This window comes from Myotis myotis, unplaced genomic scaffold, assembly GCF_014108235.1.
Source record: "Myotis myotis isolate mMyoMyo1 unplaced genomic scaffold, mMyoMyo1.p scaffold_m19_p_1, whole genome shotgun sequence".
NCBI lineage: Eukaryota > Metazoa > Chordata > Mammalia > Chiroptera > Vespertilionidae > Myotis > Myotis myotis.
The window spans coordinates 114,466,577-114,482,949 of NW_023416313.1; the positions used below are offsets into that span (position 1 = coordinate 114,466,577).

Consider the following 16,373-nt stretch of genomic DNA (forward strand, 5'->3'; position numbering starts at 1 on the left):
GACCCTGACTTGTGGCCTTGCTCAGCAAATGGAGTGGAACTTGCGCTCTGATATAATTGGCTATCCCTTGCACTTCGGCATAACGTAAACCTTTTTCAATGGACAAACTAGGAAGAGGAGAGAGAGTCCAGGGGGCTCCATTGATCCCCATATGTACAAAAATCTCATCGGGTTCCAGGAGGAGTGCCAAAGGAGTTTAAAGCTAGAAATCATATTGCCGCTGGATTTGGATCTGTCCCATTCTGGTGGCCCACTGTAAACAAGTTTGTGGTTGGATTAATTATATTTACTACTAGAGGCCCCGTGCACGAATTCGCATTCCCGCATCATCTCCTTTTCATCCAAACAGTATGTGGGGCAACACCCAACCCTTCCCCAGCTTCCTGAAAACCCTCAGTGGGGTGGGCAACCCCGCTGCCGCCCGGCTTTCCACCTCCTTCCTTCTCTAATCAGGCCCCTCCCCTCTTCTCCAGCCCTACAACTTCCGCTTGTCCGGTCGCCTGGGAAACCGCTTACTTCCGGTCGCGCCGCTGTGGGCCGGGCGAGATGGCTGAGGAGAGACAGCCCACGGTGAGCACAGATTCTGTTTTGTGTCCGGGCCGCCAGGCGGGACTGGATGGGGCCGGGCCCTGCGGGAGCGGCGGAGCCCAGCGGCGAGGCAGGCCGTCAGGCGGCCTTGGTTTTTCGCAGCTGCCCCTGGACGAGGGCGGAGACGGGCGAGCGACTCGCGGAGGGCGGCGGGCAGGGGCCAGCTCCCGGAAAGTGGTTTGCCGGGCGCAGGGCTGAATTCTTTGCAGCATTTAGCCTATGGCTCCTCTTGGGGTCACCTGAACGGAAAAGGGGGGTTTTCATTAAAAAAATGGCTCTTTCCTCGCCCCATTTCTTGCGTCTCATTGGGTTTGGAAAGGCATTAACCATCGCTTGTGCAGAGGCAGGCAGTTCCTTTTAATCCCCCGGATTAGGAATTGAATGTGGCAAAGCCTGGAAGCATCACTGCCTTCTGCCGATGGGGCGGGGCCGTGTTTTCTCTGCTGTGATTAAATTTAGGATAGGACTCTAGTCTAGGGATTAAACTCCACAGAATTGCCATTACAAAGTAACCAGGTGGATTCGGGGTGACCCTGTAGTAATTTTTGAGGCGTGTATTCATAATTGAATGTAGTTACAAGTGTGAAACTTTGTTTTCCTTATTTTAGTATTGGGTTTCAGAGCTTGTTTTGAGCGTTTGTTAGAATGACTTTAGTTATTCACTCGGAGTTTATTGATTGCCCTTTGAAAAACACCCCGGAAAACAAAGACAAATGTTGACTGTTACAGAGCAAGGCCAATATTATTATCTGTTAGAGGGGTCGCTTGTTTTCTATTCTTTTTATATTAGAAGAGAAACTAAATTATTTTAGTGTAATCAGAAAACTGAGTACCAGAGCAGGAGGCCCTATGCAAAGATTTCTGTAAACTACGAATTAAAAAAAAAAGCATAATTAGTGTTACTAGGTTTTTGATATTGGAAACACCAAAGAAAATACTTCACCTACATAATCTTAAATGTAAAGTATCATGTAAGATATCCTTACTACAAATATTCTTTAGTGTTTATTGTAGGTATAGTTAGATAGGTGTTCACAGGTAGTCTGTGAACTTGATTTCTGTGAAGGCAGAATACACCTGTGATTTTGAGTCTCTAATAGTGTTTTAAAGGGAATGGCTTTTAAATATATATATATATTGATTTCAGAGAGGGAGAGTTAGAAACAGTAATGATGAGAGAGACATATTGATCGGCTGCCTCCTGCATGCCCCAAACTGGGGATCGAGCCTGCAACCCAGGCATATGCCCTGACAATGACCTCCTGGTTCATAGGTGAACGCTCAACCATTGAGCCAAACTGGCTGGGCAGGGAATGGCTTTTTTAAAAAAAATATATTTTTATGATTTTTTACAGAGAGGAAGGGAGAGGGATAGAGAGTTAGAAACATCGATCAGCTGCCTCCTGCACACCCCTTACTGGGGATTTGTGCATAACCAAGGTACACGCCCTTGACCGAAATCTAACCTGGGGTCCTTCAGTCCGCAGGCTGAGCTCTATCCACTGAGCCAAACCGGTTAGGGCAGTGGTTGGCAAACTTATTAGTCAACAGAGCCAAATATCAACAGTACAACGATTGAAATTTCTTTTGAGAGCTAAATTTTTTAAACTTAAACTATATAGGTAGGTACATTGTTATTAACTTAATTAGGGTACTCCTAAGCTGGCCTTTGCTAAAAACGTCCTCAATCTGATTGAGGTACATTCGCTGAGGTCGACCCCTTCCAATTCTCGCATCCACACTCGTCTTGTATACTTGTTTCGTCTATCTCCTTTCGGAAAACCTACTTCTGCTCATGGGCCACGAAGTTTCAGTCACATTGTACGTGCGCGCCCGCACGTGGTATTTTGTGGAAGAGCCACACTCAAGGGGCCAAAGAGCCCCATGTGGCTCGTGAGCCGAGGTTTGCCGGGTTAGGGCAAGGCTTTTTTGTTTTGATATGACTTTAGCACTTGAACCTGAAATTTAATTATTTTCATTATTGTCAAATTTATTGCTAGCAGTGTTATATTTATAGTAGCTATGTTTTCAAGTTACCACTGCATGGAAATTTGAGTTTCTTCCTTTTTTGGAAATGATCTGGCATCTTGTAATAAAATGACATGATAATCTTACTCCTAGACCTGTATCCTATCAAAATAGAAGCAAAAGCATATAGTACAAGTGTGTTTATTTTTTTTATTTTTATTTTTTAAATATATTTTATTGATTTTTTACAGAGAAGAAGGGAGAGGGATAGAGAGCCAGAAACATCGATAAGAGAGATCCATCAGCTGCCTCCTGCACGCCCCCCAGTGGGGATGTGCCCGCAACCAAGGCACATGCCCTTGACCGGAATCAAACCTGGGACCCCTGAGTCCGCAGGGCGACTCTCTATCCACTGAGCCAAACTGGTTCCGGCACAAGTGTTTTATTGCAGTACTGTTTACAGTTGCAAAAGCTGGAAACAGTGAATGTCCACTGGTGAGGTAATGGATGACTTTTGGTATTTCCATATGTAAGAAGAATATACAGCCATTAAAAAGAATGTTAGAACTATATATGTTGACTTGGGGGGATTTTCATGGTATATATTTAAGTAAGAGCTAGATGTGAAGTGAGGTATATTGTGTGATCTTAATTTTGTGACACAAAGAAAAAAAATAGATCTGTGAATATGTATATATATATATGTGGCAAAGACAAAGACTTAGAACTCATAGAGAGAACTTTGAACAAATGTATAAGTAAAAGTCTATGATTGAAGGCCTTGAGGCCAGAGATATCCCAGTAAAATGGAGTGAAACTAGCCCAATGTGGGGCACACAGGAATTCTGATTTGCTACCCAAGTTATTTATTTATTATTATTATTTTAAATATATTTTGTTGATTTCAGAGAGGAAGGGGGAGGGAGGGAGAGAGATAGAAACATCAATGATGAGAGAATCATTGATCGGCTGCGTCCTGCACACCCCACAATGGGGATCAAGCTTGGAACCTGGGCATGTGTCCTTGACTGGAATTGAACCTGGGACCCTTCAGTCTGCAGGCCGACGCTCTATTCACTGAGCCAAACCAGCTAGGGCTACCCAAGTTATTTAGATTAATAGTTCCTTACGGAGGAAAAATGGGGACTGATATTTATATTTTATTTAAGAATAAAATGGTTTAGAGATCTTTTTAAAAATACTGAGCAAATAGCTCTGGTTTCTATGATTTATGCTTATAACATTTTTTGTAATTCTCATTTTTTTTTCAAATATATTTTTATTGACTTCAAAGAGGAAGTAGGGGAGAGAGAGAGAGAGAGAGAAAGAAAGAAACATCAATAATGAGAGAGAATCATTGATTGGCTGCCTCCTGCACCCCCCACACCACGGTCAAGCCCACAACCTAGCCATGTGCCCTGATGGGAATCAGACTGTGACCTTCTGGTTCATAGATCAATGCTCAACCACTGTTGCTACACTGGCTGGGCTAATTCCCATTATTTAATGTCTTCATATAAACAACTTTCTTCCAGTAAAGTTTAAACCTTTCAGAACATAAAACAAAATACTACTGCACTAGTTTACTTGGTTCAGATAGAGTACCTACCACATATCAAGCATTACATAAATATTTGTTAGATGCACAAATGATCACAGAACCACATAAAAATGAAGAAGGAACAAAAAAAAATTTATTCTTCATCCCAGCTATAAATGAAATGAAATCAGGTGGGTTAATAGAATTCTTTCCATCTCAGAATGTTTGGGGAAGTCTTTTGAGAGAAACATAAAAATATACATAATTTATTTTAATTCTATTTTGTGTACGAAGTAGGGTTGCTGACTTATGAAGATGCTTTTTGAACCTTTAAGAATCCTTACTTGGCCCTAGCCAACTTGGCTCAGTGGATAGAGCGTCAGCCTGCGGACTAAAGGGTCCCAGATTTGATTCCGGCCAAGGGCACATGCCTGGGTTGTGGGCTCGATCCCTGGTGTGGGGTGTGCAGGAGGCAGCCAATCAATGATTCTCTCTCATCATTGATGTTTCTGTCTCTCCCTATTCCTTCCTCTCTGAAATCAATAAAAAATATATTAAAACAACAACAAAAAACAATGGAGGTTTTTTTTTTTTGTTTTGTTTTTTTTTTTTTTTGTTTTTTTTTTAGCACTGTAAAACCAGCTTTGTTGAGGTATAAGTATATATACCATAAAATTTACCCATTTTAAATATATAGTTTGATTACTTTTAGTAACTTTATATAGTTTGCCAACCATCACAGCTTATGTCCATCACTCCAAACAATTCCCTTGTGTCCATTTGCAGCCAATCCCTACTTATAATCTGTGGAGAGCAGCTACAGTGTTTGGACAGGTTCAAGCCTCATACTAATGAGAGGGCACAGTCCTCTCATGGCAAAGCCATGTGCAAGTCCTAGCTTGGAGGGCAAAGCCCTCCCAGCACAATTATAGCCAAAGGCTAAAGTTGTAAGCTTGACCTTATGGTCCGAACCTGTGGTCCCACGTGGCTAAGTGATACAGGTTGTGGAAGGTGCAGCAAGTAAACAGAGCTTGATCAGGTGCATGTAATTAAGTAGATTTGAAACCCTCGAGAACATTGTAAACATCTTGACCACGCCCTTAATTTGCCTCCTGGAATCTGGTATAAAATAAAAACTCAGCTTGCAGGCTGTGGCGCTGTCTCTCTATCAGAGAAGCAGCATCCCGCCTAGCCCCAGCTTTATTTTCTTGCCTGTCTTCTCCCCTTTACCGACCCCTCTCAGGTTCACCCATAGCTGTGCTGGTGTGGCACAGTAATCACAATGCACTGTTGACCTGCTTTCTATCTCCATAGTTTTGCCATTTCTAGCAATTTCATATAATGGAATCATACAATATGTAGTCATATGTGTCTTACTTTATTATCTTAAAATATATTTTTATTTAACTCATGGTTATTTTAATTTTAATTTGTATTTCCCTAATGGATAATGATATTTATTAGCGTCACCGAAGAAGGAACATATCAAGTAGGAACAAATGAAGATGAGGAATAGGAATGTTAATGGTCCTATGAAGGGTAGTAGCAAGGTACACCAATTTACATTCTTTAGCCAGTAGTCCCATGATTGATGTTTGTGGCCCTTTCTGTTAATTTTTGGGTAGCATCCCTGACTAGGCAAGGCAGTAATAGAATATGCTTTGGCCGGATCTCTGTGGAAAGGCCAAGTGTGTTAAGATTACAGAGGAGACGTCCCAGAGGAGGGTTTTTTGTTTGGAGGGACAGAAAAATAATTCTCCATGGTGTAAATTAGGAAGAGGAGATAAGCAACAAAGGGATACCTTGGAAGCTAGACTGGAGGGAGCGTTCCCACTGTCTAGTTAGGCTCCGGAGGGAGGAGGACAGTCTGATCTGCATGGTGGGCAACCCTCTGCCTTCCCTCTGAGGTTTGACGGTCTGTTCGATGCTTCTCTGTCTCTGGATCTATTTTTGTTCATCAGTTTATGTTCATTATATTCCATAAATGAGTGGGATATGTACATATTCAACTTCATTACTTATGGGAAACTTTAAGGTGGTTATAATAATTTATGCTTCTTCCACTAGTTCCTGTTGCTTACATCCTTGATGCTGTTACAACTTTAGCTTTTCTCATTATGGTGGATATGAAATGTTTATGTGATATTAATTTATATTCCCCTGATTTTTAGTGAGGTAGAGCATCATTGGTTGTTTCTTTTCTTTTTCTGTGCAATTCCTAGTTCATATGTTTTGATTATTTTTCTACTTTGCTATTTGTGATTCATATTTGTAGTTATTTCTAGTTTCTGGCTGTTAATCCTTTGTTATTTTTTGGTTGTGTTTTGTATTGCAAATATCATCTCTTAGTTTTCTGTCTTTACTTCCTTTTTGGAACAGAAGTTACTAATTTTAATGTCGTTGAATATTTAGATAATTTTATTTTTGAAATTTGTTTTTTAATCCTTGTTGACATACAATATTATATTAACTTTAGGTCTACAACATAGTGATTAGGCATTTATATACCTTCAAAGTGATCACCGTGACAAGCCTAGTACACATCTGACACCATACATAGTTACTACAATGTTTTTGACTATATTTGTGCTGTACTTTACATCTTCGTGTTTGTTTTTGTAACTGGCAACTTGTACTTCATTCCTTTCACTTTTTCCACCTATCTCCCAAACACCCACCCATCTGGCAACCATCAGTTGTTCTCTGTATCTATGTTTGTTTCTGCTTTGCTTATTCTTTTATTTTGTTGTTTAGATTTCACATGTAAGTGAAATCATATGGTATATGTCTTTCTCTGTCTGACTTATTTTACTTAGTATAATATCTTATAGGTCCATTCATGTTTTCACAAATGGTAATATTTAAAATTTTTTATGGCTCAGTAATATTTTATTGTATATATGTACCACATCTCCTTTATTCATTTGTTTATCAGTGGACACCTAGGTTGCTTCCATATCTTAGCTATTGCAAATGGTGCTGCAGTGAACATAAGGGTGCATCTATTTTTTCAATTAGTGTTTAGATTTCTTTGGATAAATACCCAGAAGTGGAATTGTTGGGTCATATGGTGTGGGGGTTCTCCAGCCGTGAACAGCACGGCTAGAGAGTGAACGAGTCCTGAGTAGGGGCGACTGGGGATTGAGAAAAAGAGACAGACACAGAGAAAGTAAGTAAAACTGGGACCAGGTGGGACATTGTTCTCGGATGGAGAGACAGTGACCCAGAGCTAGTGCAGCACATTTATTATATACAGCATGGTACCAGGAAGTTTTATTAAAGTTTATGACAAAGGAAATTATGTGAAATCATGCTTAAAGATTAAGCTGCATTCTTTATTCTTGTGACTTCTTGTAATTGTCAGGCCTGGAGCCTGGATAATTGCGTCCGTCCCGGTGCCTGGCTGAACTTAGATAATGACACCCACCTCCTGGCACTTGAGCTATAGGTCAGGACTGACAACATTTCTGCCTTTGGCAAGGTATGTTTCCAGGACATGGCTTTGCCAACCTTTGCTCAGGTGCTCTCCCAGGCCCTCTCTACAATATGGTAGTTCTATTTTGAATTTTTTGAGGAACCTTCATACTGTTTTCCATGGTGGCTATACCAATGTACAACCCCAGCAACAGTGCATGAAGTTTCCCTTTTCTCCACATCCTTGTAAACACTTATTATTTGTTGATTTATTGATGGTGACCATTCTGACAGGTATGAGGTGATAGATATATCATTGTGGTTTTAATATGCATTTCTCTGGTGATTAGTGACATTGAGAATCTTTTTGTTTGTTTGTTTTGTTAATCCTCACACAAGGATATTTTCCCATTGATTTCTAGAGAGAGGGGAAGGAAGGGGAAGAGACAGAAAAACATTGATGTGAGAGAGACACATTGATTAGTTGCTTGCCGCACATGCCTGACCAAGGCTGGGGATTGAGCCTGCAATGGAGGTACATGCCCTTGACCAGAATAGAACCTGGGGCCTTTCAGTCCTCAGGCCAACACTCTATCCACTGAGCCAAACTGGCTAGGGTGTATTTTTTCTTTTTCATAAATATTTTTTATTGATTTTTAGAGAGGAAAAGAGAGGGAGGGAGAGAGGGAGAAACATCTATGCAAGAATGAAACATTGATTGGCTGCCTCCTGCAAGCCCCCCACTGGGGGCTGGAAAGGGGAGGATTGAATTCGCAACCCAGGGATGGACCTTGACTGGGAATTAAATCAGCAACTCCTTGGTGTATAGGATGATGCTCAACCAGCAGTCAGACAGACCAGGGCAAGCATCTTTTCATATGTCTATTGGCCATGTGTATGTCCTCTTTGGAGAAGTGTGTATTCAGGTCCTCTGCCCATTTTTAATTCGGATTTTTTTTTCCTTTTTCTTTTTGATGTTCAGTTGTATGAGTTCCTTATATATTTTGGATATTAACCCCTTAAAGCTGAATCATTGGTTAATATTTTCTCCCATTCAGTATGTTGTGTTTTTGTTTTGTCAATGGCTTCCTTTGCTGCACAGAAACTTTTGAGTTTGAATTTGTTTCCCTTACACGAGGACATATAGCCAAAAATATTGCTAAGAGCAATGTCAAAGAGTTTACTGCCTGAGTTTTCTTCTAGAAGTTTTATGGTTTTAGGTCTTACATTTACATCTTTAATCCATTTTGAGTTTATTTTGTATATAGTTTAAGAAAATGGTCTAGGATTAAAAATGGTGGTGGAGTAAGTGGATGCTACACAGACATGCTCCCAGGACCAAACTGGAATTACAACTAAAATGCAAAAAAAAAAAAAAAAAAATCCTGAATAATCAATTGAAGATTAGCTGGAGAGAACCCTGATAACCGTGGATGGAAAGTGGAGACCACACAGAGACTGGTACGAAGGTGGAGGCGAGAAAGGGCTGGACAGGCTTCCACAGACAGCAACTGAAGTTCCAGAGAGATATCTCAGCAATGGGGGGTTACCACTGAGAACTCTGGGGTTTAATCCTCAAGCTGGATGCCCCCCCGCCCCCCCCTCCAGCAGAGAGCACCAGAACTGAAAAAGGTGCCCACATAACTTCTGGCTGTGAAAAGCAGCAAGGTTGCTGTCTGCCAGGGAAAGATGGCTGGAAATGCAGTCACCCTCTTAAAGGGCCAATGCACAAAATTCTGTGTGCAGCCACTCATCATGGTCTCAGGCAGAGGAAGGGCAGAGTGGATTGGAGCTGTGTGAGTAGAAGCCAGGACTGGGGGCTCTGGAGTTAGAGCTCAGAAGGCAGATACTCTGGTTTCTTGTGCTTAGTCAAACCCTCAGGCTGTGGATGGCATCTTTCTCAGGAAGACAGTTGCTATCCTGGTAGTTTTGCCAAGGGGGAAGATAGTTGACCCACCCTATTAGAAAACACCTTGCCCCACCCTGTGGAAAAACTCGCCACACCTGTGGATGATTGCCTGAGGGCTACTCAAGGACTGAATCCAATGTCTGTAGGCAGAGCTGGTTTCTGGAGGCTTTGAGTCTTTTCCTGATCTAATTAGTCAGAAACAGTGTTTGACACTGTCCTGCACTAGAGATTGAGAAGCATAGCAGATCTACCTAATACATAGTGGCAAACCCAAATAGGCAGACAAAATGAGGAGACAACAAACAATCCCCAAATGAAAGAACAAGAGAATTCTCTAGAAGAAGTGATAAATAAAATGGGGATAAGAAATTTATCTGAGATAGAGTTCAGAAAAATGATGTAAAGATGCTCAACAGCAGGAGAAAATATATAGTAACTACGAAAGAAGAACAGTTGGAAATAAAGAATGACATAGCATAAATAAAGAACACATTGGAAGGAATACACAGCAGATTAGGGGAAGCTGAGGGTCGGACCAGTGACTTAGAAGATAGGGTGCCGGGAGCCGGTCCATGCTTGCTGTTTCAAGGGACCTGGCATATATGGCATACTGTTCTTAATATGTTTGCTCACCTTCTTGGCACTATGTGTTTTAACCAAGGTCTCTGAGAAAGGTTGTTTCCCCAGGTAGGGATTTTCCCCTGAAGTTAGGGAGGGAATAAAACCTCTTAACTAAGTGCAAGGTGGGTAATTAATCACTTTAACTATGAACAATCATGCTTAAGCTACATAATCTTTACTCCCTGGAAGGAAGATAAGAAACGCCCTAACCTTTGTAATAGAGACTGATAGGATTGAATCAACTGGTATAAATACAGATGCAACAAGACAGCAAGAGACAGAACTTAGAATACGGAACCAAGAGAGACAGAACCTAGGCACAGAACCTACACAGAACTAGAGACAGAAGAACTTCGCTGGAGAGAACATGGCAAAAGATCCTGGACTGAACCTGACTACAGAAATGGGCAAGAGAACCTGACTAGAACCTGGTGACTGAACCTGGCTGGAGAACCTGGACTGAACCTGGCTGGAGAACCTAGCAAGAGAACATGGACACAGAACCTGGCTGGAGATCTGAAGCAGAACTTCGCTGGAGATCCAGACCAGAACTTGGCTGGAGATCCTGGCTAGGCTGCTGATCAACTGAACACTGTCTCCGTGTCCTTCCTTCTTCGCCGACTCCATCCACACCTTTGGGGACCCCTGGACCTGCTGGGGTTGGACCCCGGCATCAGGGTTGAAAAAAATCACTCAATCAGAGAACCAAAAAGAAAAAACAATTGAAAAGCAAGAGGACAGCTTAAGGGAGCTGTGTGGGACAACATGAAACGTAACAATATTAGAATAGCAGGTGTGCCAGAAGAGGCAGAAGGGATAGAGTATGTATTTGAAGAAATAATGGCAGAGCCCTAGCTGGTTTGGCTCAGTGGATACAGTGTTGGCCTGTGGACTAAGGGGTCCCAGGTTCGATTCCTATCAAGGGCACATGCCCAGGTTGCAGGCTCAGTCTCCAGGGGGGGGGGCATGCAGGAGACAGCTGATCAGTGATTCTCTCTCATCATTGATGTTTCTATCTCTCTCTTCCTCTACCTCTTCTCTGAAATCAATAAAAATATTAAAAGAAAAGAAGAAATAATGGCAGAAAACGTTCTTAACCTGGTGAAGGAAAAAGTCACACAAGTTCAGGAGGCACAGAGTTCTAAACAAGAAGAACCAAAACAGACCCATGCCCAGACACATCATAATTAAAATGCCAAAAATTAAAGACAGAGAGAATCTTAAACGCAGCAAGAGAAAAGAAAACTGTTACCTATAAAGGAGTTCCCATAAGGCTAACACCTGATTTCTCACCAGAAACTATAGGCCAGAAGGGAATGGCATGAAGTACTCAAGGTAATGGAAAGCAAGGATTTGAGACCAAGATTACTGTATCCAGCAAGGCTATCATTCAAAATAGACGGTCAAATAAAGAGCGTCCCATACAAAATATGGCTATAGGAGTTCATCACCACCAAGCCAGCATTACAAGAAATGCTAAAGGGATTGCTGTAAGGGATTGCTGAGAAGAAGAAACAGAGAGAAACCTAGCCATACAGAATTAAAATGGCTATAAATAAGTACCTCTCAATAATAACCCTAAATGTAAATGGATTAAATGCTCCAATCAAAAGGCATATGGTAGCTGAATGGATACAGAAACATGACCCAACTATATGCTGTCTATAAGAGACCACTTCAGAACGAAATACTCACACAGGATGAGAGTGAAGGGATGGAAAAAAAGTTTTCATGCAAATGGAAATGAAAAAAAGGCTGGGGTAGCAGTATTCATATCTGACAGAATAGACTTCAAAATGAAGGCCATCATAAGGGACATCAAAGGTCATTATAAATACTAATGAAATCAATCCAACAAGTGGATAAAACCCTGGTTAACATATGTACCCAATATAGGAGCACCTAATTATATAAAAAAACTTCTAGAGGACTTTAAGGGGGAGATCGACAACAGTACAGTCAAAGTAGGAGACTTTAACACCCCGCTGACTTCACTGGATAGATCTTCCAGACAAAGAATTAAGGAAACAGTGACTCTAAATGACACACTGGATCAGATTGATTGACTTGACATTTATAGAATACTAGTGGCCTGGTGTGTGAATTTGTGCGCTTTGAAAGGAAATTAATTAGAAGAAATATTTTAATATCACTATTCGCCCTTTCTCTATAATAGAAGTGTCAACCAAATTCACAATCGACAATGACAGATTGAAACACACATGTGCCATTGGCACCAGCAAAAGCTTTATATGTACTGTGCATGCGCAAGTCAACTTAGCTATATATATATATGTATATATATATAAAACTTGCTTAGTTAGATCTGCTTTCTGATGTAGCTAAAGTTTTTCTAGCCCATTGAAGCACCCCAATTTCTCTTTCAGGTAATTTTCAGCAACACAGCACTAAATATCAACACGAAGCAGATTATTATTGTAGATGATGCAGGGAGAACAAATGGTAAAATATTTAACTGCAGCAGTGTTTGACTATATTCTGTGCAGTGAGAAAACCTGAAGTCATTTTCAAGGTCCACCATTTCTTACTTCTTTTCAGTCAAGCCAAGTTTCTAAACTTTCTAAATCTCTGTTTTCCGGCTAATGAAAAGTAAATAGGATTCCACCAAGTCTCCTATCTACCTACTCCAGGATTTCTGTGAAAATCAAATGAGATGAGGCACAGGAAAATGCTTCACAGACATTTGGTTACAGTGTAAAGTGTTTCTACCTGGCTATAAAGCAAGTCGTGTTCCTGGGCTGAAGAAACTGCAAGGAGGCTAGTCATTGCTAGGGAGAGGAAGCTGGGTGTTGCTACGTGACGTCATTACCTGGGCAGAGGGAAGGACACTTAGCATATTAGCCTTTTATATATATAGATTTCACCCCAAAGTTGCAAATATGCATCCTTCTAAAGTGCACATGGTTCATTCTCAAAGACCACATGTTAGGGCATAAAATAAGTCTCTACAAGTTCAAGAAGATTGAAATTATATCAAGCATCTTCTCAGATCACAGTGGAATGAAATTAGAAATCAGCTACAATAAAAACACCCCAAAACATTCAAACACATGGAGGCTAAGTAGCATGTTATTAAATAATGAATGTGTTACCAATGAGATCAAGAAAGAAATGAAAAATTTTCTGGATACAAATGAAAATGAACACAGCAACCCAAAATCTCTGGGATCCACTAAAAGCTGTACTGAGAGGGAAGTTCATAGCACTACAGGCCTATCTAAAAAAAAGATATATTAATAATAAACTAACCCTGCTGCTGGGGTTCTTCTTCCAGCATCTAGAAGGGTTCAGGAAATCTGGAGAAGGCTGTGTGTAATTTAATAAAGAGTCCAGAGATAAAACATAATTTTGAAAGGCATTATAGGGAGTCAGAGAAGACTTAGCTAAAGGAACTAAGTTTTCCTCGTCTCAGGACCCCTTGCTTTTTATTAACACAATTTGTCCTAAGGCAAAGTGGAAATATACACTTCAAAGGGTAGGGTTAGGTACAGAATCCGTTGTCAGATTGGAAGAATTTGCCTACGGCTGTTCAGTGTTTGGCCAGGAGGAAGCAATAACATGTAGATTAAGATGCCTTGAGCTGTCTGGCAGCAAGCAGTCATCCCTTTTCAGGTTTGGGGAAATGCCTTTGGCCATTCCCAACAGGCGATAACATATGTGACTCAGCCCTTGTTGAGTCCCCAAGTTCCATCAACCTTTCGATGAAACTCTTGCAATTATGACATGCTGGAATTGGCTTCCGGCATCCTGCAACTAATAACTAGAAAAAGAACAAGAAAAGCCCAAAGTAGAAGGAAGGAAATAATAAAGATTAGAGCAGAAATAAATAACATAGAGACTAAAAAAACCAAAAAAACCAAAAAAAATCAATGAAACCAAGAACTGGTTCTTTGAAAGGATAAACAAAATTGATAAACCATTAGCCGGACTCATCAAGAAACAGAGAGAGAGGACCCAAATAAATAAAATAAGAAACGAAAGTGGAGACGTAGCCACTGACACTGCAGAAATATTAAGGATTGTAAGAAAATGCTATGCCAACAAGCTGGAAAATGTGGATGAAATGGGACAAATTCCTACAAAAATAATCTCCCAAAACTGAATTAGTAAGAATCAGAAAACCTGAATAGGCCAATAACAACTGATGAAATAGAAGCAGTAATAAAAAAAACTCCCAGCAAACGAAAGCCTGGGTGTGGATGGCTTCACAGGGGAGTTTTAAGAAACATCCAAAGATGAACTAACCTCTGTACTCCTCAAAATATTCCAAAAAATCCAACAGGAAGGAACACATCCAAGCTCTTTTTATGAGGCCAGCATTATATTAATTCCAAAACCAGATAAAGACACTGCAAAGAAAGAGAATTACAGACCAATATCCCTAATGAAGTTAGATGCTAAAATCCTCAACAAAATATTAGCAAATTGGATCCAATAATATATTAAAAAGGCCAAGTGGGATTTATTCTAGGGTGCAAGGCTGGTACAATATCAATAAATGTGATATATCACAAACAAGTGAGAGACAAAAATCACATGATTATATCAATAGATGTAGAAGAAGCGTTCAATAAAATCCAACACCCTTTTTTGATAAAAACTCTCAGCAAAGTGGGAATAGAGGGGGCATATCTCAACATGATAAAGGGCATATATGACACACTTCCAATGAACATTATTCTCAATGGGCAAAAAACGAAAACCATTTCCCTTAAGAACAGGAACAAGACAGGCATGTCTGCTTTCACCACTCTTTTTCAAGACTAGATGCATGGTGCAGTAATTTCGTGTACGGGTAGGGTCCCTAGGCCTGGCTGGTGATCAGGGCCGATTGGGGCCTTCTGGCTGCTGGCTGGAGCCTTCCTTCCCTGGCTGCTGGTTGCCAGTAAGGGCCTTCCTTAGTTCCGCGCTGCCCCCTTGGTGGTCAGCGCATGTCGTAGCGAGAGATTGAACTCCTGGTCTTCGGTCGAACTCCTGAGGGGACACTGCATATTAGCCTTTTATATATAGACTAGAGGCCTGGTGCACAAAAATTTGTGCACTCGGGGGGGAGGAGGGGGTCCCTCAGCCCGGCCTGTGCCCTCTCGCAGTCTGGGACCCCACGGGAGATAACGACCTGCTGGCTTAGGCCCACTCCCGGGTGGCAGAGGACAGGCCCAATCCCTAGGTGCAGCCCCTCAGAGCAGGACTGATTGGGGAGTTGGGGTGCTGCCCCCTGTCATGCATAGAGCAGGGTGGATCGGGAGGTTGCGATGCCACCCTCAGTCACGCTCAGGGTAGGGCCGATTGGGGGGTTGGGGCACCGACCCCTGTCACACTCAAGGCAGGGCTTATTGGGGGGTTGGGGCGCTGCCCCCTGTCACGCACAGAGCAGGGCCCATCAGGGGGTTGGGGAGCTCCCCCCTGTCACAGAGCAGGGCCCATCAGGGGGTTGGGGCACCGCCACTCTCACACTCAGGGCAGGGCCGATGGGGAGGTTATGGCTCTACCCTGTCACACACAGAGCAGGGCCCATGTGGGTGGGGGGGTTGGGGCGCCACACCCTGTCACACACAGAGCAGGGCCGATCAGGGGGTTGGGGCACTGCACCCTGTCACACACAGAGCCGCAGGGCGATCAGGGGGTTGGGGAGCTCCCCCCATCAGTCACAGAGCAGGGCTGATCGGGGGTTGGGGAGCCTTCCCCTGTCACGAACAGAGCAGGGCAGATAGGGAGGTTGTGGTCCCGCCCCCTGTCACACACAGAGCCGCAGGGCGATCAGGGGGTTTGCGCGCTGCCCCCTGTCACACTGATCCCGGTGCCCGGAGGCCTCTCAGCTCTGCTAATCCCGGTGCTGGGAGGCCTTGCGGCTTCGCTGATCCCGGTGCTAGGAGGCATATTACCATTTTACTATATAGGATAGAGGCCTGGTGCACGGGTGGGGGCCGGCTGGTTTGCCCTGAAGGGTGTCCTGGATCAGGGTGGGGATCCCCACTGGGGTGCCTGGCCAGTTAGGGTGAGGGGCTGAGGGCTGTTTTCAGGCTGGTGGGTGACTGAAGCTCCCAACTGCTCCTTTTTTTCTTTTTTTTTCTTTTTATTCTGGGCCAGCTTTAGCTCTGGCTCCAGCTCTGAGGCCTCTGCTGCTGAAAGCAGGTATCTTGTTTGTTTGTGTTCTATAATCGAAATACTGAACTGCTCTGAGATCCCTCAAGGGTCTCACTAGATTTCTTGAGGGTCTCACTAAATTTATCAGCGGTTTCTAGAAATTTCTTGAAAAACCTTAGAAGTGTGGTTTTGAACTCTATATCCAGTAGTTTGCTTTCCTCCATTTCT

At 42.4% G+C, this 16,373-nt stretch overlaps 1 protein-coding gene across 3 annotated transcripts in view; it reads left to right on the forward strand.

The window, feature by feature from the left end:
• Positions 1-514: 514 nt before the first annotated feature.
• The window catches only part of BBS4 (Bardet-Biedl syndrome 4), a 131,070-nt gene continuing 115,211 nt past the window's right edge, over positions 515-16,373 (forward strand). For all 3 annotated transcript variants that reach the window (XM_036348363.1, XM_036348355.1, XM_036348373.1), the window contains exon 1: positions 515-570. In XM_036348363.1, the coding sequence (XP_036204256.1) occupies positions 547-570 (24 nt within the window). In that variant the 5' untranslated portion in view covers positions 515-546. The remainder of the gene's footprint in view (positions 571-16,373) is intronic.